Here is a 24,085-nt window from a genome sequence, read left to right on the forward strand (position 1 = left end):
ACATTTTTTGTAAGAATTTACATTAATGATTTGTATCTGCTCAATTGTGTTACATACTGTATATAAATATCATCGACACCTACTCTAAGTTTTGAGTCGATAAAAGATATATGTTGAGATCCTCTGATATCTATTCATTCAAGTAAAGTGAACTAGTCCGGGTCATTTTTGATCATATGTACTTCTCACAAAAACAAATTTCTCTAGCTCAATGACTTGAAAGGAAGCAAAATATACGACAGCAAGCTTTAAATTATAAAGGGGATCAATCACTTTAACACCAACTGACATAACTGATAAAACAACACATTTTACAAATAGTTTTTCCGAATTTAACTTTTTCCGTAATTCCCGTATACTATTTTTCTTTTTTTATTGGCGTATATCTTAGAATTATTGGTGGTACATATAAAAGTGCAGGATGGAGCCATGTGTCAAAGTTCAGGCAAGTGAGGAAAGTTCTTTGAGTGCCAATCACTTGGGAGGGGCCAGAAACTATTCTTCTATATGTGGCTCAAGCAGCTCACGACTTCCGATATTAGATCAAGTATCTTCTGGGTAGCCAAAAAATATCCGTTTGATGATGAACTAAAGTGAGGAGGCGAAACATCAGTCTCCAGGGTTGTGCGCTCAGTTTGGGACCCGCCATGTAAAAAAGCACCCCCAATGAAAATAAAATGCCAGTTTATTGGCTTCGTCAAATATGGTCTTCATAAAATTATAAAGCAATATGCTAAAGGAGAGTTTATTGAATCCTCAAACAAAGGCATATGGTCAAACTTTTTTGAGTCAGCAAAATGTTTGAAATTTTTATAATTCGTGGAAAAAGTGGTAGCGTACTAAGCCAACTCATAGCCATAGTAATAAATAGCTTTTAGTTAAGCCGTCGTATGTTTCGTATAGTGAAGTAAGTAGAAATTTGAGAAAAATTAATTTCATATTTACTTAGTTCACGAGCTTAAAAAGAATTAAAAATTTTATGAGTACGTATGTATGTATATACGAGTATTATTTAAAATCTTAAAAAATGCTAAAATTGCAAAATGTAAAGGAGTGTTCAGTAATCCAGTTTATTTTATGTACAAAGACAATGTTTTCAGTAAGAACGGTGAGCTTTTAATAAAAAAAAAATAAAATCCTTTTACACCCAAGACCCTTTTATCAATACAGTAAGACAATATAGTGGAATTAAATGAGGGGTGGGCATCTAAGAAATAGTTTTAAATGACGAGCTCAATGAATTAAATGTCTCAGTAATATAAAACTAGAAAGCAATACTAACACACTCATTCATATTGAAAAATCAGTTATTTTCTCAAAAATTGATTATGGATCCCGCATATTTAGTAAAACTTCAAAAGGAAATAGGGCAACCATTACGTCCGTATACCACACAGCAGCGCGACTGGCAATTGGTGCTTTCCGGACTACTCCAATAGTAAAAATATTAGTCAAAGCAGGATTACCTATCTTAGGATACAGGTTACTTTTCATCACAAAAAGCATGACTACTAAATTGGCATACGCAGAAGGATAATCTATCAAAGCTGCCCTAAAAAATAGATTAAACAGGAAGCGCAAGACACATAAATTCGAGCCTTACAACAGCTAATCGACGCGGCAAGGGAAATGGATGTCCCTATTACCATCCCAGCAATGCCCCGTCTTCGCGCTCTTCTCTGAAATCTTAACCACTCTTGCGTTATTTCGGACTTGATCAGATATAAAAAAGAAAACACACCGTCTAACGCTTATTTACAACTCTTTTTTGAAAATTTTAAGCAAACACACTAATTGGGAAACTCTCTACACTGATGGTTGAAAGCACAATAATATTGCCAGTTAGCACAAAAGAGTAGAGACAAGTATATAAACGTCAGTGGCTCCTTATCATCACTCAAAGCTATCTTTAACGTTAATTTTTCTGAGTAAATGATTTGCCAAATCAGAGATATACTTAGGCCCAATGTAGGAAAAATTAAACTTTCATGGATTCCCAATCATATCGGCATTGAAGGGAATACTCTAGCAAACGCCGAAGTAAAACTAGCAACTACATACATCTCACTTAAAACTTTTAAATAGCATTAACAAAAATAACATCAGAAATGTAGCCAAAAAGTTGTATCGTGAAGCCGAAAAAGAATGCTGGGCCAGATATTCGCACTACTGCAAAAACATAAATCACTACCGATGTCCTCCAATCTTTCCTACAACTATAACCAGGAGACAGTGCATTATATATACTCGCTTTCGACTTGGTCACACCAGACTAACATACAAACATTTATTGGGAAAAGACTCAACAGCCAGTCTGCGCATATCGCAGCTTGGAGAATCTCACAATTAAACATATAATAGAAAATTGTCAATCATTAGAATACGTTCGACTAGAACTAAAAAACCTTAACAGATTTTGTAAAATTTATCTGTGAACTAAATATCTATTTTGAAGTGTGATAATGTAATACTATATTTAGTTTAGTGGATTAATAATAATAAAATAATTTTTAACTAATAATTTTCCGTTGAAATGCTTTGATGCAACCCTGTACCGGAGTTTATTTTAATCCGAGTATAAATAAACAAATACATAACATGTCCAAAAAAGCACGCCAACTCTCAAACGATAAATGTCATTTGACTCATTTGAACACTTGTTGTGCTTGCTGACTGTTGCTATAACAACAAAAACAAAGCAAATCAAATCAAAAGTTAGCAAACTTGACATTTGCTTAAAAATATACAAACAAAAGCATGAAGCAAAAGTATATTTTGTTTACAAACAACAGCAACGTGTCAAACAAATGTGAAATTTTCATTTCAATCGCATAAAAGTCACAGAAAACACGGAATTTTTTTTACGCTACGAAAATTTCAAATTTCAAAAATATGTGTCGAGATACTTCTAACGCTTAAATTGTAGTAAAAAATTCATAAATAATTTGATATTTCATCAATGAGTCACAAAGTTTTGCAACGCCAACCGACCAGCGACAAACAACGACAGATATTCGTGAATAGCGGCGCGTGTGTGTGGTGAAGTTCGCATTACGAAGCTGAAAATCGATTTGAGTGTGAAATAGAGAATTAAGAATTATATGACAGTGAGCGGCATACTTGTATATACAACTGATATATGTATAACTGAAGAAACGAAAATCTACATAAGAGCAACGTAACGACAAATATTTTTGTAGAATCTCAGAAGCAATAAAAAATGGCCGTTTTCAAATTCGACATACGCAGCCTATTTCCACAGCCCATTGTGAAGGTCGACTCCAGCCTGTTGCCGCACACGTTTCACGGCAATCGGCGGCAAGCGCTCGAGGCCACCGCCAAAATGTCAGCCATTATCGATCATTTGGGGCAGCTGTCGGCCATCGCGCAGAAACTGAACATACCGATTACAACGGCGCAGAAATTACGTAAGTCGGACAATCAAATTGTCTACCTGATGGCCGATTTGGCTGAACTTAATAGTGGGCGTGGCGATGAAGTTGTCGGCTTGCTTAAGATCGGCATGAAAGATTTGTATCTCTTCGATGAGCTCGGTCAATCGCGTAAGGTGGACAATGCGCCCTGCATACTGGATTTCTATGTGCACGATAAGCGTCAACGCAGCGGTTTGGGTAAGAAACTTTTCCAAACCATGTTAAGCGAAGAGAAATGGGAGCCGGTCAAGTGTTCGGTGGATCGTCCGTCGGAGAAACTTTTGGGTTTCTTAAAGAAACACTACGGTCTGGAGCACGTCATACCGCAAGCCAATCATTTTGTGCTCTACGACGGTTTCTTCGAGCATGACAAAGCCAATGGGCAGCCGCGTGAAATGACGCGCTCGCGTAGAATGCTTATGGCCAATAGATATCTATAGAGTTTCGACTTCAAACTAACCTCAACTAACCGTACTTTAACAATTTATACAAAATATATTATATATTTTATTGACGTTTATATTTTTATGTAATGGTCTTAATATAGCACATATAGCGTTTCTATATCATATACGTAAACAGAAAAAATATATATTTTGTTACTCAAGATTTGATGCTGATATTACTATAACATATTGACTGCTTAAAATATTATAAAAAAAAATTATAAATAAAAGAAAAATAATGATAAATCGCACTTTGTAATTTGTAATTGAAACCCCTTATATTTGTATATATATTGTATGTGTGTATTTATGTATTTAAAAAAAAAATAATAAATTAACGTTTAAATTGTTGAAAAATCCGTAATCTTTCAGAATATTGAAGTTAAAAACAGTGCCCTTCAAAAATACAAAAGATTCCATATAAGAAATTGATTTAACGGATGATCCAAGTAAGGGTACTTTATTCAATAACCCTTTTTTGACAGATCACGCGTGAGTCGTGTCAAGTTGTCTTGTTATTTTTGTTTAGTATTGTTTGACATTTGATCATGAAAAGACTTGCGCCTGAACAACGTTTACAAATGGTTAAACTTTGTTACGAAACTTCACGTTCTATAAAGAATGTGTTTCGCGCACATCGCTTAACTTATGGTCAACATAATCGGCCTACTGAGCGTACTGTTAGTAACACCATCACCCATCTTGAGACCCAGCTTTCATTATAGGATAATATTCAACCGAATAGACCACGTCCAGCACGCAGTGAAGAAAATGTAGTAGCCGTAGCTGAGAGTGTACACGACGACTGTGAAGAGGCGATTCGGCGCCGTTCGTAGCGACTCGGACTGGCGTATGGAACGACTTGACGCATTTTACGTCGAGATCATAAATTGAAAGCATACAAAATACATCTTGTGCAAGAACTGAAGCCGCTCGAGCATCTCAAGCAACATCGCTATGCTCTAGGGGTTCTTGAAAAGTTTCAAGAAGATCCGACATTCTGGGATAAGGCCTATTTCTGGCTCAATGGGTATATAAAGAAGCCAAATTGCCGCATTTGGGATGAAGAGCAACCTGAAGAGATTCAAAAGCTGCCATTTCATTCAGGAAAGAAACCGTTTAGTATGGTTTGTGGGCCGGTGATGCCGATAAAAACATAACCGAAAAGTATCTGTGAACGTTATCGCGACATGATAACCGACTATTTGATGTCTGAACTTGACGCCCGTGATCTCTGTGACTTTTGCTTCAACAAGATGGCGCCAGTTCCCACATATCGCATCAATCAATGAATTTATTGAGAGAACACCTCGGTGAGCAGATAATTTCACGCTTTGGGACGTTCGATTGACCACCAAGATCATGTGATAACAAACCGTTAGACTTTTTTCTTAAGACCCCGGCAAACAACCGAAACTCGCAAATGGCCGCAACTCTCCAAGGCAAACATTAATTCTGAAGATGAGAGCAGAAGCGAATGAGGCGCTCCTAAAGTTTCTCGTTACGCTCAAAGAGATGAAGCTGGTAATGCTAAGGCAGAAGAACATGTGTATGTAACGAAGAGGAATAGGCTGAGCTAGACAAACTCTTTGATATTATCGGTAGCAGGGACAGCTCTTCCAAATGGACTGCACCAAAGCCAGCAGAACAGGAGTCAGAAAAAAAGGACCCGGAAATACCGTGTGATTTGCAGTAAAAGGAAAAATTAAATAGCAGACAAAACGAGATAAAAACACCAGGCAACACTAGATGGGAAAAATTATGACAACCTTCGGAATCAAAAACGTAAATAGAAAAGAGTGCAAGAGAAAAAATCTGGTTTTCATAAAATCGTTTCCCAGCGACTTCGGTAGAAAAAACTTTTTGCCTTAATAAATAATATTCTTATACTTCTATACCTCAAAAAGGACCGGTCTGACCAAAGGGAAAAGGGTGCTAGATGAGTAGGATTAGTAGAGCATGCAAAAGGGTGGTCAGTGTCATGCGGAGACTCGTTGCATGCGTTCTAACCCCGTTTGGATCGGTAAGTGTTCATCCTTCCCGTCATGCTATATGGTGCGTGGGCATGGAGGATGACACGACGTTACGCGTTTTTGAGAGAAAGGTTTTGCGGAAATTTATAGTATTTTGGGCATTGGCTACTGAGAATGGAACGATTACGACGACATTGATATAGTTCAGCGAAATCAAGAGACTGCGGCTACACTGGTTAAGTTCAGTTTGTTAGGATGGATGTCCAGGTTTTAAGGTTTTTGATTCAGCACCCATCTGTGGAAGCAGAGTATGACCGTCCATTGGAAAGACCGGGTGGATAAAGACCTGGTTACAATTGGGTCATGTTGTCTGAATGAACGAAAACACTCCAACTTTGAATGTTTTCTACACAGTACCCGTCTGGCAGAGGAAGACCTACACTCCATTGGAGAGACCAGGTGGAGAAGGATCTGGCTGCACTCTCAAATTGGCGCCAAATCAGTAAAGAAGAAGGAAAAATATAGAAGGATATGTAGTTTTTAGCTATTTTGAAGGGACAATACATATTCTAAGTCGTCTTATTTTAATAATTAACACCAAAAAATGTATGATGATGCAAAAAAACCTCAACATTTGGCACGACAATTAAAACGAGCGAATTTTTCTTATTTCACAATCGTGCAATTGTTGAAGAGTTGCACAAGCGATGCTTTTGATAAAGCCACCATACACAGTTTTATGGTCATACCTGTATAATTACAAAAATGCTCAAATACACAGCAAATAAAGATAACAAAAACAATTTGCACAACAAAAGTGTCTAAGCTTTCTTATTTCGCGAACAAAAGTGGCTTGCTTAAGAAGTGGTTTGACTAAAATTGTACAAGAAAGTTCAATAAAAATTTTGTAACACTTTTTTCTACGAAAAAATAGTTAAATGAAGGCGAGCAAATCTCGCCTTAAACGCGGTAAATGGTCATAACATTTTTGTTAGGAAAACCGAATGAAAACAATAGCCAATAACAATAAAGACATAAAAATTTATTGAGTTGTCGTGTAGACGAGCAACAAAACAAAAACAAAAAGCAACTAAAAATTAACAAAAAAAACACAAAAAAAACCAAAAAACAATTCACATTCAATTGTATTTATTTATTGCCAGACCGAACAATTTATTATTGTGGCGTTGTGTGTCAGCGCCGTTCGCCGTTCGCCGCTCGCTTCGGCTTGTGGCAAAGAGCAGCCGAAAGAGCTGCAAGCTCGGGTTCAGAAAGAGCACCAACAGGTGTAAGAGTTCACAGGAGACGCACAGAAACGCACAGGCACATACAAAAGTGTGTCTACATATACACATATTTATATTTATTTGTCTATATGTGTATATGTATTGGTGTTCGTTGGACGGCGGTTGCTTCTAGCTGCGTTTTTATTCAATAATAATTTGTCACAGATTGAAATTGTCCGTTGAAACAAGTTTTTGTACAAGCAAATATGAGTTTGCTTGCAACAATCCTGTCTTTCAGCGTTGGGCAGCGGCAGCGGTGCTCAGCTTTAGTGGCTGTGTAAACACACACACATATGGATGTACTTTGTAAGTTGGCATGCATGTATGTACTTATGTTGGTAAGTCACGTGGTGAGTTATTTAAAATGCTGAGGGAGGTATGTTAGTTAAGTTGCAAGTTGTTGTCATTATTTAGTAAGTCGGAATAAGTGCAGTTAATTAGTGAGTTTATAAAATACTCGCACTTGGCACACAACTGTAGGATTGTGTGTGTATGGTTTCGTATTTCTAATGCAGAAAAAAACTTATTTCGACAATGGGGAAATACAAGCTTTGAGTTAAGAGACGCCAAACTAGATGTTGTGATTGACATAGCTTGCTCTAGATATGTTTCCTCTATTACTTATGTAATACTTAATCAGAACTTAAATATTTAAAAAATATATTGTGACAAAAAAGCACCCGGAAAATATAATACAAATTCCCTGAGTAAATAATATTTCAAAAAAATTTATTTTTCTATATTGTTAGGAGTGTCCAAATTACTCTGCCAAAGACAATAAGAGCGCGATCTGTCAACACTTGGGTTACATGGGTTTACGGGTTTCAAAAAATCGATTTTTTTTATGTCTTATTAAATTCTACAACATCTCTAGAATATTTTCCTAAATTTTCAATTTGATCCGAGTTATAGTTTTGGCAATACAACCTTGTGCGCTTGAGGCTAGCTGGCTATGTGCGCCGTCTTTAAACGCGTTTTTCTCGAAACTGTGTTTTTGAAGTTGGTTGGCAAGATTTTTCGAGAACTACTCAACCGATCTTCATGAAATTTTCCACAGGTCCTTGAGACACAATTCTTACAGACTTAGACGATGGATTTTTTTTTCGGATACAACTATTTGAAAAAAAAAATTCCGAAATTTTCACTGATTTTTTTATTTTTTTTGTAAAAATGTCTGCCAAAAATCCTATTTAAATTTTTTTTCCTTTGTCCAAGTTAAGGTTTTAACTAAAGCACGTATTTTTTCACTTTAGATGATTTTGTAAGGAGTTATCTTGCCAAGACGGGCGCATCTTTTTTCAATGGCCGAGTTTAAAATATTTTTTCCAAATATTGCAGAATTTCTTTGTTAATAGTGTACGTAACAATAAAAATTGTAATGAACTATTTCACTTTTTATTTATTTTAGAGGTATAAATCACCACTTAAGTCGTTACACCTTAGTAGAGCGTTGCTTTTACAATGGATAAAAATATCGAACAAAGAATTTGCCTTCAAATGATGAAAATATTAAAAAAGTGAAGGATATGGTGCTGGTGAAAATCGTTAGACAAGCTCTAGAAAGATTTAAAGAGAGGTCAACATCACTCGTGATTTTGGTGGCTATTTTGGGTATAAAATGCGTTCTTGTTCGACTCGTTCCGATAAAGCTGATTTTTTTTTTTTTTTTTTCAAAAAGAGTACTGTAAACAGTTCTCTATGGACATTCTTGATCGTGTGAATTCCCATCCCACATTCATGGAAAGCATTATAACTGGCGATGAAACATGTGTTTATGAGTTTGAAATGCAAACAAATCAACAGTTAGTTTCTGAGGGACAGACTGTCAATAAGGAGTTCTATTTGAAATAACAATTTATGGATTTTACACGATGATAATGCACCATCGCATCGAGCCACGATTGTGACCAAATTCAAAGCCAAAAGCGCATTGAATATCCTTTGCTTCCGTGTGATTTTTTCTTCTTAGAAGCGTTTTCTTTGATACTGTGTTTTTCAAAGCGATACCCACGATTTCTCAGGCTCTACTGGACTAATTTATTTAGAATAATAATCGATTATACCAGTTAAGTGTAATAAAAAAATTAATACCAGTGTACGTGATTTATGCCAATTGCTCGTTCGATTCACTGCTCTTCTACTATCGATTAATTTTTTTTTGCTCTTTTATGTAATCTTCTCAATTAGAAAGCAGGGCTCAAACATTAGTGGCAAAGAAGTAGGGCATGGAAGACGGCTAATGAAGTAAAAATGTAGTGTAAATAGATTATCTTCATAATTGAAGATACGAAAGGTATGAAAACTAGATGAATACGCAAAACAAAATCTCAAACTCTCATAAATAAGCGATCTGAGTAATGCTAGTGCAATTTATAAGCACAATAATATATTACTGCTGTAAAATAAAGGGGAAACGAAACGACGTACCAGAAACAATTCCACGCCATGACACACTATTTAGCTTAAAGGGTCGACGAACACCAATTGAACTAACTAAAATCTTCAATTTATTGCTTTAACATAAAAATTATGGACTTAAATTAAATTAAGCCTATTTGAGGATGTAAGTGCCGAATCTTTGACTATAAGCCATAAGAAATATCTGCTTCTATCCAGCTAGCAAACTCAGCCAGCATCTTCCCAGCAGTACTAATAGGTATAGAAAAGGCCGGTGGTGTTCTATTGAATAACTACATGAGGATACAGAAAGCAACCATATATAGTAAAGTCTATCCGTCGTTGCTGGCCTTGTCGACGCCACAAATTAATTCAAGCGTAATCTACAATTGAAATATTTAAGCTCACTAGCAGGTCAACTGCACTTATCCATAATTTGTGTTCCTGGCCAAGTTGGTCAAGCTAGGAGGCTCTTTAGACGAATCCGAGACCCACCACGCTGAGAAAGGTCAGAAGAGAACTTTGTACTTATTTTGAACAAATAGCTCAGAGCAGGTGTAAATCAATAACAAACTGCAAGATAACGAAGCAGATCTGGCTCAAGTACTAATGATAAGACTAGAACTAAGTATTTATTGTATAGGTAACTAACTAATGGTCACTATATCAGATAAACACATAGACGAAGTAGGTTTTTTAGAAAAAATCTTCAATAAATCAATTAGCAGAGAACCATAATATTAGGCGCCACCCCCACCAACAAGGAGGAAATCGGAGAGATAAAGTAATTAAGACATATTCTATAGGATACTAACACACAGAAATTGTATTAGCTTTTTTGCAAATCACTTAGGCTGAAAGACCATAGGCACTTAATGTACCTATGCACATCTTAATGTGCCTACGTCCATTGGACGTTTAATATGTCTTAACAATTAAATAATAAATTTTGACATTTTTAAAAAGCCATTTGAACAATTTTTACACGAGTTTATGACGCAAGGTGAATACCAGTTAAAATTTGGTGTGTTGCAAGGATCCTTCTTAAATTTTAGAGATAGAAGCGGAAGAAATATATGTGTCTAAATAATATAAAAAAATATTGACTTACATTTTATTTTGTTGCCTTAGATTGCTGTTATATTGGTGTCCGGCTTTTGCTGAGGTTTTCTGAATACTATCCGACTTAACGTATTTTGATTGATGAAAACCTGAAACTATAAAGAAGACCAGATGTTAAGTTTTTGACTTTATTGTAATAAATGTTATTTTATGTTTCCTAAATAGTAAATAGGAGGATGGTGTTAGGTGTAGATGTTCACAAAGTTCCCTGATCGCCATTCACTTGGGAGCGGCCAAAAACGATTCTTTTACATATGGTTCAAGCAGCTCACGACTTCCGATCTTAGACCAAGTAACCTCTGGGTAGCCAAAGAACATTCGTTCGAAGGTGAGCTACAGTGAGAAGGCAAACCATCACTCCTCAGGGTTATGTGCTGGGTTTGGGACCCGCCACGTAAAAAACGCTACCAATGAAAAGGAAGCAACAGCGCTTTGCGAAAAGAAGAAAAGGCTGGCGCGCTGCTGTTAACTCAGCTATAACCACGTAAGCGTTGTCTACGCCAGTAAAGAAGAAATAGTAAAAAATTAAATTCATGTTTGTAATTCGGGTAGTTTTTAAGCTTTCCCTCATGATTTTCAAAAACTTTTAGTTTCGTAATATGAGCGGTTTTCTAGAACCACAGACTCTAAAAAAGTCACATTTGAAGAAATGTAAGGTGGTTGAAACTAAAATTTTACTTCAACCCACATACATTATATTATATATTATATACATACATATGTAACGATTGATAGACGGTACCGAACTTTGTGTGTGAGCTTGGTTGCAAAGTTCTTTTATACATATGTATTCTGTATCCTAACCCGATAGAACCACAGACTCTAAAAAAGTCACATTTGAAGAAATGTAAGGTGGTTGAAACTAAAATTTTACTTCAACCCACATACATTATATTATATATTATATACATACATATGTAACGATTGATAGACGGTACCGAACTTTGTGTGTGAGCTTGGTTGCAAAGTTCTTTTATACATATGTATTCTGTATCCTATGGTTTTGGAGTGGAGAATCCTTTTCCATTAATTTCGCGTTTTGCTATTCTCTTAGTTAAACTTTAACCATTTTGGACCTTAGTTTTTTTGAAGTCAAAATTCCTTCTCTGGGTAAGAGCGGGCCAGCTTTTCTGTCGATTGACGCCAGTCGATAGCGTGTCAGGTGATTGTGTCTGAATTTCGTCTCAGAACATGCCCGAGCAAGTGCCATTTTTTATTGTTTGAGAATTTCGACCCATAGGGTTGGTTGATTTGTGCATAAGTCCTTTAAGATTAAAAATCCTGCCGTGTGTATTAAGAACAGTCGCGTAATGTTAGAGCTACTAACTAAGAGATGACAACTATTAAAACCATATCTTTAAGTGAGGCTTCGAGTCACGTACCATAAAGCGGGAATACCGCAGTAAACAGACTGAGCGGCACAAAACATTAATTAAAGAGAAATAAATTTAATTTATATTTGGTTTACTACTTGTTAATGTTAGCATTATAATAGTTTTCATTAGAATTTATAATTAATAGATTGTTCAAACTATACTGATCGCATATCTACTGCTAGATAAGATGCGATGAACTTCCGAGAAATTATGCGGCAACAAGGCATACCTCCACACACATACAGATACGTAAGTAAATACAACTCTGAACTCCACAAAAACACCCACTTGCGAAGAGCGCTGCTCAATTTGTCTCTTCAAACGCTAGTAGCCTTCTCCACATTACACACAGGCACACAGTTGTCAAATGCTGTGGAGCACATATGCTCAATTTGCCCTTTACTCTCTGCTACGACGACTCTTTGGCATGGTGTATTGTGTCCTCAGAATTTGTGTACATTTTTTATTGCTACCTTAATAAAAGTGATCGCGCCTTCTGCCGCTCTTCTTCCTCAGTTGGCTGCACATCACTGCGGCAGCTGATTACTCAAAAGTGTTTTCGAGGCGTTTATAAATGAGTGCGACTGCTGTGACAATCGTCTGAGCCAACACACACGCACACACATGTACACACACACACACAGACACAGCGCGCAGCGTTGCAACCAGTCAGCCAAGTAACCAACCACAAATTGTGTTCACTTTATATATAAAAGTGTCTTTTTTATGATGTCTGATGAGCGTGTATGGGATGCAATAAAATGCTCATATTTCGTCTAATGATTAGGTGTTCTTGTGATCTGGTCATCTTGTGATCTTGTGTGTGCTGTGGCTGTGTTGGCCGCCCGATACTCATACTAATGAGAGATTATAAATTATGGCAATATTGCCCATCTTTTCAAATGAGATCGCGTATCTACAACCGAATTTACATGCTTTTCATCACGCATACACGCACACACGTATACATAGAAATTCAGACACACATAACACACACGTGTGTTGCTTATTAGGTCTATAAAATTTTAGTAATCAGTACACGCTGTTGGGGTTGTGTAATAATTCTAGAACGCACTGATTAGATTACCGAGATCTCACCAACGCTAGGCATAAGCACCTAATCTACGCTGACAATGGTTGCAAGAAATAATCTGTAGTAATATTCTAGAAATGCCTGCTGCGCTGCAAGTGCATAAAACTCCATAAAAATGTGCCAATTGTAGTCAGGAAGTAACTGAGTCGAAGGTTTTAGGTTAACTTTTTCAAAATATGTAAAATTCAAATTTGATTTATGATTAGGAAATATATCTTAAAAATCGCTTAAAAAACGTAAATTTCGGCTGCACCAAAGCTACATATATTTCCCTTCACAAGTGCCCTTTTATAGCATAAAAAGGGTATAAAAAGATCTTTATCTTGAGCTTGATCCGTCAGTTTGTTTGGTAGCTGTATGCTATAGTAGTTAGATCTGAACAATTTGATCGCAAATTGTGGCGATGTCTTCGATAATAGTCTATGCAAAATTCTGTGAAGATACCTTGTCAAATAAAAAAGTTTTCCATATAAGGGTTTTAGATTGATCGGCCAGTTTGTACGGTAGCTATATGCAATAGTGATTCCTATAAATCAGCAGCTTCTTTCTTGGTGTGAGATGGACGTGTGTAATACTTTCGATCCGTAACTCAAAAACTGAGGTATTATTTCGCGTATATATAGACGGACATGACAATCAGGCAATGACAAATCGACTCAGCTCATCAGTTTAAGCATCTATAGTTATGTATACTTTATAAGATCGTAGACGTTTTCATTTGAGTGTTACAAACATCGTAGCGAACTTAATATACCCTGTTCTTCTTCTTTATTCGCGTAGACATTGTTTACGCGGTTATATCCCAGTTTATAACAGCGCTTCAAACGTTCTTCGCATTCGCTGTTTGGCGCCCATTGGAGATTCCAAATGTAACCAGGTCCTTCTCTACCTGAAGAAATCTTCTGTGCTTCTCCCGGCGTGTACTGCGTCGAATACACTCAGTTCGGATTCGATTCGGACGACATGACCTAGGCAACGCAGCCGGTGTCTCTTAATTCGCTGAACTACGTCAATGTCGTCGTATACCTCGTACAACTCATCGTTCCATCGACTGCGGTATTTGATGACAGGGGGTGTTATTACAAGGTCCGTCTATCATCCCAGGCTGCTGCTTCCTATTCATTGGGAGCATTTTTTACGTGGCGCTCAAACCCAGCACACAATCATGGGAAAGTATGGTTCGCTTTTCCACGTTAGCTTGTCTCCAAACGGATGTTCTTAAGCTACCCAGAGAATACTTGGTCTAATACCGGAGGTCGTGAACTGCTTGTGGCATATGTAAAATAATCGTTTCTTGCCTCTTCCAAGTAAATGGCGCTCAGTTCACTTGCGTGAACTTCTACACATGACTCCATCCTCCTCTATAGTGCGGAATAAGAACGCCTAAATATACCCTGTTCAGGGTATAAAAATACTATATGTTACTGAAGACGATTGGTTTATTTGTAGAGCTCAGGCTATACTGGATAAGTGAATGAGAACCTGATATTTGTTAAAAGAAGGAATCAAGAAAAATTGGTAAACTATTTGCATATGTGCCTTAAAGACTTAAAATTAAGTCTAGTCAGTAGGATAAGCCTAGTCAGTAGGATTGTTTTGTGACCAATCGAACGCAGAGGCGAGTTACAAAAGCAACGATTGTCAGCATTTCATAAGGCGCTAGTGGGATTTTTCTCTATTCGGGTTAAACGAACAATAAATACTACTTTTTGACCACTTTGAGGCGTTTGAAGCGATTAATTGCAAACGACCGGATTTGTGGGGAAAAAACCGTGAATTTTTGGATAATGCGCCATCATATTCTAGCATGATTGTGACTGACTTTTTAGACAAACGTGAAACGAAAGTCAGTTTTCAGCAAACGATTTCGCCAAATTTGGCTCTCTGTGACTTCTTTGCGTTTTCGAAGCTGAACAATCCGCTTTGGAGAACGCGCCATTGCATTCAATGCCTATTAAAAGACAATCGGTGAAGGTACTGAAGGCCAACCCAACCAGGGCTTATAACAAGTGTATGAAAAATTAGATTAAGAATTGGCATGCTTGTATTGGCTTAAAAGGAGCCTATTTTCAAGGCGACAATAAAGATTTGTATTGCAATAGGTGAGTATTACGATTAAATTAATTAATTTATTTTGAATATTAAAAGTAAATTATCTTAATTGTCTTTAATGATAAAATCATCAAAAAATATTTATGTAATCCCACAAAAAAAAATAATTTAATATTTATATAATATCACTTGCACAGCATATTTTATTCCATTTCAACACTGATCCGCTCTAAATGGAAAAATCTTTAGCTTCACTAATAACTTAACGGCAAATATGTGCCTGCGGGTGACTTAAATTGCTTTAGTTAATGACTTTCCATGTAAAATCAACAAATACTCGATCGGTACAAATTGTTATGTTATTCAAGTTGGCGAAAAAAAAATATAATGAAATTAATAAGAGGAGAAAAATGAAAAACATAAAAAATGTGAAAAAATATATAACAAATTAAAACTGAAATTCAAAAGCAAATTAAATTAAACAAAAATTAAATAGTATTAAAAAATAATAATAAATAAAATAAATGAATAAATAAAATGAAAAAAAAAATCAAAAATTAAAGGAAAAATATTAAAGATTCAAAACCAAAAATTATAAAAAAAAAAAGTTAATAACATAACAAATTAAATAATTTGGCAAAGTTAACATCGGTTGAATGCATAAGCAAATAAGTTTGAAAAAATCAAATTAGAGATAAGAAACAAAAAAATAAAAATAAAATAAAAAATACAACAAATTAAAAAAATTTAACAAAATAAAATTAAATATTTATAAATAAGGTTAAGAGAGAAAAAATAATTAAGATGAAACTGTTTTATTAATACATTATTATTTAAGAAAACAAAAATTATAATTTAAATAATTAAATATTTAAGAAATAAAAAACAAGTTAAAAACTAATAATAAATGTAATAATAAGGATAATGTTATTAATTTTGGCAAAGCTTACTCACAACAGTTTAATGTAGTAAAGAATAAATTGAAGAAAAATCATATTAAGAAGAAGTAAATAATAAAAACAAAATTAATAAAATAAAACAAATTAAAAAAGTCATTAAAATACTTAAAAAACATAAAGTAAAAAAATAAAATAATTAAAAATATTTAAAATTAGGAAACAGTATGATTAAATAAAAAAATATTAAATAAAAAAATCAAAATCAAAAAAAATTAAATAAGTTAGTAAACAACACAAAAAAATTAATTTAAATACTTAAAAAAAATTATTTAACAAAATTTAATAGATCGGAAGAGCACACGTAAAAACTATACATTTCTAAAATATAATAAAAAAAGTAAAAATTAATTTTAATAAAATAATAATAATTAAACAATATAAATTATAGAATTTGAAAAAAAAATTAATTTAACAAAATTTAATTTAAAAATAAAGATATACATTACTAAAATATAATATAAAAAAGTAAAAAATTAATTTTAATAAATATAATAATAATTGAAACAATATAAATTATAATATTTGAAAAAAAAATAATAATTTAACAAAATTTAATTTAAAAATAAAAATATACATTACTAAAATATAATGAAAAAGTAAAAAATTAATTTTAATAAAAATAATAATAATTAAAACAATATAAATTATAATATTTGAAAAAAAAAGTTTAAATAAAAAAATTAAACAAAAAATAATAATTTAAAATTACTAAACCAAAACACTTAATTAAATATTTGAAAAAATTAAATCAGCTGGACTAAATTTCATAATGTACATAAATATGAATAACTGAAATATAAAACAACTATAAAAGCGGAAAAAATTAAATTTAATTAATAAATATTATACTGAAAAAAAAAACAATTTTAAAACAAAACAAAAAATATTGTGGAAAAAAATTAATTAAATAAAATAATTATAATTAAAAAGATCGTATTTTGATTGAAACGAAACGAATTTAAAGCAAAACAAAAAATATTGTGAAAAACAGTTAATTAATTAAAATAATTATAATTAAACAAATTATAAATTAAAATATTCGAAAAAAATTAAATTAAATGAAGAAAACATAACAAATTAGAAATATATAGAATACATGCAAAAAAACAGTAAAACATATTTAATTAAAAATTGAAAACCAAAAGAAAAATAATTTACATATTTCAAGTAAATAAATTCCACTAAATTAAATTTAAAAATAAAAATATGCATAACTTAAATATAATAAAAAACGGAAAAATTTTAATTTAATTATAATAATAATAATTGCAAAAGGTTATTAATTTGAAAAAAATAAATTAAATTAGAAAAATAATAAATTAAAAATAATAATATTTATTAAAACAAAAAAATATATATTGTGAAAAACAGTTAATAATAAAACAAATTAAAAATAATTTAAATAATTTAGATAATAGTAATTTTAGCATAGCTTACAAGAGTTGAATGCAGTAGCGATTAGTGCTAAAAGGCTAAATATACCACAACCTCGTATTATTTAGCGTTACATAAGCATATTACTAAGTAAATATGAAATTTGGAGATGGATGTACACATGCAAACATGCAAGCTCAACTTAGCGTAGTAACAACAACACACATAAAGTGGTACGAAGTCAGTTCATTCAACGCTTAGCTAACCGATCATGACCATCAAGTCCATCATAAGCAACTTCTTCAATTCAAATCTTGAAATGTTCAAACTAAAAACCCAAACAGTAGGTGGTTGGCTTTCCGAAGGTACCTAATTAATGTTTGCTAATGAAACTAATATAAGCCAGATTAATTAATATCTTGTTTACAAGCAATGGTTGTTGTCCGAAAATGATAAATTAAAACACACGCGTGTGTAGCAAGAATGATTATAGGTTGTTATTGTTATTGTTGTTGTTGCTGTTGCCGTTACGCTAAGAGTTGCGCACCAAAAAAGGTAAGCAGACAGAGCTGACAATGAAAAATACGGAAAGAAACGGCAATTGAATGGTGGAACCTGCTGTAAAGTCGCTAGTATTCCATCATCCGTCACATTTCCACAAATCGCTCGAACGCGCATGTGTTTGCGCGCATGTATGTGTGTGTGAATGCATAGGCGCGTGTGTGTTTCTAGCGCATGGGAAATGTTTAGTCGCGTAGACGAGAAAAAAGCAAAAATAAAAACAAACAACTAAGTAAAAGCAGTAAATGAAAGAAAAATGAAGTGAACGCTACAAAAAAATAAATGGAAAAAAATTACAAAAAAGACGCTGAGAAATCCCCAAATACGAGTATGTTAACTAAAATCGTTCAACTTGTGCTGCATGCCCCGCATTCTCCAACGCTCTGCCAACACTCGGCCACGCACATTACTCGCTCCATTCCGTTCTGCTCTGCTTTGTGACTACTCGTTCCAGCTATGCCTTCAAGGTTAATCAAACGTAGCGAAAAGCCATAATGTGCGCCCAGCTCTTTCTTCTTCTTCACTTACTTTCTTTCGTGCGCAGTTCGCCTTTCAAATGTGAAGTCTATTTCTAACTAACTGTTAGCTGTCAGTGCGTTCGCTCTGCAATCTCGGCCCCTGCCCCGAAGCCAACAGCGATGATCTTCACAACTACCCGATTGCCGAGCTCTGCCCGTTCGAGTGCAAAAGGAATGCATGGGGACCTCAGAGTGTGTTATTGTATTTAGTTGTTGTTGTTGTTGCTGCTCGTACGTTGGTGATTATGAAAAATGATGTTTGTTTCAAATTTTGACAGCATTTCTTTGTATCATTAGTAGAACTGTAACGAAAGCACTCATTACCTGACATTTACCTAATTCACTCTCACTACAACCGATACACCGGCCGGCGTTAATGCACTCTCACAAGTGGCCTCCACCGATTTGAGGCAATTTAAAGAAGATATTAGAAATTTGTTTCACCCCAAATGATTGAATGATTGAATGCAACGCAATTTTCCTTTCTTAACCGCGAACCATTTTCCAAAAACCGTATGCATTCGTTGATAAACGTCAATTATTACGCATTAACGGGTGAAAGAAATCACATGCTGTCGTTTAATGGGAGAACAGTAGTCGCATTGTGTACAATAATTGCTTTGGAGCGAAAATTATCGGAGTAAATCAGAAATTTATAAGAGTACACGAGTACTGGATTAAGCTTCGTGTGACGATTGCCACGAAAAGATTGCCGTTATGTGGTAGTCGCCATCGTGAAACCACTCGGCATCGTTAATTCAATGAATATCAAATGAAATATGAATAACGGTATTCATTAGATTTTTTCTGCACAACTGGAACTGCTACTCATTTCGGACAAGAAATGGAAGTGTACTGAGCCGTACTCTCTGACAAAACTTATGGAATTCCGTACGAGTTTTATTAAAGTCTGCGAGAGCAAGAAGCCAAGCGTTAAAAAGATAAGTAGCAGTTGGAAGGGCTTAAGATCACTTTATCGGAATCCGAAACCCAAACTAAGGTAGAATAAAAGATAAAGCGATTGGAGTAAGCAATCGATGGTCTTTTGTGCCCTTCCCTCATTCAAAACGACTCACTTAGGCCCATCATACTTATATATTGGAGAAACGTGCTAGGCGCTAGAGAGTCGATGTATTCTCTGCTGAGATAAGTGTATCACAGGACTTTGTTTCTGCGCATACAGATTACTACACACTCGAGAAGCAGATACTCCGGAGTTTTATTATTATGGTATATGGGTGTCAGTTGAGTCCTCGATCCCAATAGGAGTTCAGTTTGTTTTTGCTACCAAAGCTTATTATTCTCTACCGTTTCCCCCTTTCGGAATAATTTCTTAAACTAACACTAAGAGATACTCTGTTGTGTGAAAGACTAATTTGACCTTATCAGTGACTTTAGACCTGGAAAATCTATAATCGACCAGATTATCACTATGCGCCAAATCTTGGAAAATACCCATGAAAGGAAGATCGACACACACCACCTTTTCGTCGATTATAAAGCCACCCTCGACAGTTTGACAACGAATTGCCTCTAAGCTGCTATGTCTGAACTCGGTATTCCCGCAAAGCTAATACGGCTATGAAAGCTGGCGTTGAGCAACACCAAAAGCTCCATCAGGATCGGAAAGGACCTCTACGCCGTTCGATACCAAGCGAGGTTTCAGATGAGGAGACTCCTTATTGTGTGACTTTTCCAATCAACTCCAAAATAATAAAGAAAGAATGGACGTCTGCTGGCGTACGTCGCCGATACTGATATCATTGGCCTCAAAAACAGAAAGCAGAACTAACGGCATGCTTTCTGCAGACTGGATAAGGAAGCGAAGCAAATGGGCCTGGTAGTGAATATGGACAAGACGAAATATCTCCTGTCATCAAACAAACAGTCATCGCACTCGCGACTTGGCTCCCACGTCACTGTTTACAGACGTATCTTCGAAGTCGTAGATAATTTCGTCTATCTTCAAACCAGCATTAACCCCAACAACAAATTCAGCCTCAACGCAGAATAACTCTTGCCGTCCTGCTAAACTATACGTTGCAGAGGCATGTAACATCTTATGAACCGGCGTTAAGAGTTTTCGAGAGAAAAGTTCTGCGGAAGATTTATGGTCTTTTGCGAAATTGCAACGGCGACGACATGCACATAGTTCAGAGAATTGAGAGACAGTGGCTACGCTGGCTGGGTTATGTCGTCCGAATGGATGAAAACACTCCAGCAAGAGAGGAAGACCGTTGGAAAGACAAGATGGAGAAGGACCTGGCTACACTTGGAATATCTAATTGGCGCCAAACAGCGAACTCATATCTTAACCGAAAAAGGGTTTTTATAAGTATTGACCGTCATCTCAGCCAAATACATCAACCGTTCATAGTGTCTGTGTCTAGTAGAATATATACAAATAGCTTGGAACTGAAAAAAGATCTAAGTGAACTTTATGCCATAAATCTATATATCGTGTATATTTAAATTTTCTGTGGAACAGTAGCAATGACAAAAATTCTGGTCTCCTGGCGGTCGCAAATTCTCGCCAACGATTATAGTAATCACACATCACAGGCGCCGATTTGATATTCTGGCAATGAGCAGAAAATTGCAAAGTGAATCAAGGTAATATTTCAAATATGGCCTATACATAACTCGACATTATCCTCACACACAAGTAAATATGTAGATATAGTACTAAGCGAATATTTTCACATTTCACCCATACTTGTTCATAACGAATCACTCCACTTTTGACTCTCATCATGCGCGGCTTCTCGCAGAATATTAACTTCGTCGTTTCAACACGCTTACGACTATTTTTAACATCCGAAGGAGTCCTTTATAATTACACATATTAAAATAGTTGCCATTATGACGTAGTCACATATAAATATGAGCTATAAATGCGGAGCTTGGCTGGAAATATTTCTAGACTATGCTAGCTATCATTGCCAAATGGACAGCTCATTGTGAGCAGATCGATTTCAAAGAAATAGTCACATATTCCGAATATGAATGCACACGCGCAAATACCTACATGCTCGTACAATCGCTACAATCATACACATAAATAAGTATATACATAAATGCGTGCAAATGTGGACCTAAGCCAAATTTGGTTGTACCCAGACGGTTTAGTGGAACGCTCTCCCATACGGCGTTAAATGGCAAAAATTATAAATATATTTTTCATTTTTGATTTTTTTCTCTGAGTACACATGTAACTAGGTCTATGTACAGCTGTGTGAATAAATAGTGCAAACTCTGCGCGGACTGCTGGAGGTCGCTCTAGTTATTTATTTTAAAAATTTCGCCTATTTTTATACCCACGGGCACACGAAACACTGAAGGTATTTTTGCTTTGTACAAACATTAGTTGTTAATGTTCGGAATCATGGTATACTACTGTGCCCAAAAAATAAGGTGATATTTGAATTTAAACTGCGTGCGTCGGAGAATTGTTTTTTTTTTTTAGGTTGGTAGTACTGTCAGTCACATTTATGTCAAATTTCATGTCAAAATATTCATTAGTATTTGAGATACGTGTCGTTTTGTGAGCTGCCAAAAGTGAGTTTTTCGTTTTTTGCGATATCGAAATTTGTTGAGCAAAGAATTTACAACAAATTTTGTTTACGGAATCAATTTTCTGCTGCTTATACGTTGAGGATGGTGCAGAAAGCCTTTGGTGATGAGGCTATGTTTAAAAAAAATGTTTAGAAGTGGTATAGTGAGTTCCAAGCCGGCCGTGAACGTGTCGAAGACGAAGAGCGTCCAGGGCGACCATCAACCCCAACCGTCGAAGTTCACGTTCAACAAATCAAAGATTTGGTGTTGAAAAACCGTCGATTAACAATTATGAAGTTGGCATATCGAAAGGCTCAGCCACTACTATTTTGAAGGATGTTTTGGCCTCAAGCGCGTCAAATCTCGACTGGTACCGAAAACATTGAATTTTTTGGAAAAAAAAGGCGTCGCTTTGAAGTGTGTGAAACGATGCTTTCCGACTGCCAGGGTATCATGAAACGCATTACAACTGGCGATGAGACTTGGATCTATGCTTAGAACCTCGAAACAACCGAACCAAAAAGAAGCCGAGACCAAAAAAATCGCGTCAAAGTCGCTCAAAAAACAAGGTCATGTTGACTGTTTTCTTCGATTATCGTGGTATTGTGCATTATGAATTCCTTCCAACCGGTCAAACAGTCAACAAGGAATATTATTTGAACGTTATGCGTCGTTTGCGTAACGCTATCCGCCTAAAAAGGCCGGAATTGTAGAAAGACAATGCTTGGTTCTTACACCACGATAATGCACCATCCCATACTGCCCTCGTAATTCGTGATCATTTCGCCAAAAACTCAACCCATATCGTTCCGCAACCAATGTATTCACCTGATTTGGCACCGTGCGACTTCTGGCTATTCATTAAGCTCAAAAGACCGCTCCGGGGACACCGTTTTTATACGATAGAGGAGATTCAAGCCGCAGCGAAGACGGAACTGAAGGCCATCCCGGAAAGTGACTACAACCAGTGTTTCGAAGATTGGAAAATCCGTTGGCATTAAATATTAAATATTATTTTCAAAATAAATACAATTTTTTGGGCACAGTAGTATATCGACCCCTTTGGCCTTTATGCTTAGCAAAGTTCATCTTCATCAATTGTAGGAGTTCTTTGTGGACAGGGATAGATAGATAGTAAAACTGAAACTTTGTACTACGACCCATGGTCTATTGCGTCTTCCCCTATATCACATATGGTCCTAACCATTCCAGGAGCCTGCTGGCCCGGACTGAAGTGATGTAATCCCTGTCCACGTAGATGAAACCTAGGGCCTTGGTCCTGCTTCTGCAAATTGCTGGGCTATCCAGAATGAGGTGTTCTGGAGTTTCCTGCTCCATCTCGCAGAAACGGGTGTTTGCGCAATAGGCAAAAGACTATGACCATGTAGGACAAGTGACTTCTCATTTATACCCCTGCACCCAGATTAAACGTACCCAGTTGCACACTGTTAGGCGGTTCAGCCTTCCAATACACTTCTCCACTAAAAGCAATTTAACCTAATACGCTCAGATCACCTTTAGTGCCGTTTGACTATCGCTGAGTATACGGATGTGCTGGTTGCGATTGTTTTCTGCTTATAGTAAAGATTTATGCTTGAAAGATGGTCGGACAACGTCCCATTGGTATGCATAGTCTGGTATGCGGTTCCGCAATGCCTGCTCCTATGCCTTTCGGTGTTTTCGTGCCGTCAATGTACAACTGGATAGGTCTGAGCTTTCAGTAGTATGTCGAACGTGGAATCGTTCCGCTCCTCTTTACTGCCGAGAGTAACTCTGAACTGCTTTGTAAAGTTAACCCTCTTCGTAACGCCGTCCCTTGGCAGAAATGCCAGTGGTGTGTCTTTTCCTAAGGCCTTCTTTTGTTGAGACGACATTACCTTCCCTTTGCCGAAACCCTCTGCTGCCATTAGCAGCATAGTATGTTTCGCTACCTGTTTGA

The 24,085-nt window shown here is 35.7% G+C and overlaps 1 protein-coding gene across 1 annotated transcript; it reads left to right on the top strand.

Annotated features, from left to right (window-relative positions):
- Positions 1 to 2,756: 2,756 nt before the first annotated feature.
- Positions 2,757 to 4,065, top strand: LOC120770404 (alpha-tubulin N-acetyltransferase 1-like). The gene has a single exon (XM_040097838.1). The coding sequence runs from the start codon at positions 3,221 to 3,223 to the stop codon at positions 3,872 to 3,874; it is 654 nt and encodes a 217-aa protein (XP_039953772.1). The 5' UTR covers positions 2,757 to 3,220; the 3' UTR covers positions 3,875 to 4,065.
- Positions 4,066 to 24,085: the final 20,020 nt, after the last annotated feature.

The sequence above is a fragment of the Bactrocera tryoni genome, chromosome 3, assembly GCF_016617805.1.
Source record: "Bactrocera tryoni isolate S06 chromosome 3, CSIRO_BtryS06_freeze2, whole genome shotgun sequence".
NCBI classification, from domain to species: Eukaryota; Metazoa; Arthropoda; class Insecta; order Diptera; family Tephritidae; genus Bactrocera; species Bactrocera tryoni.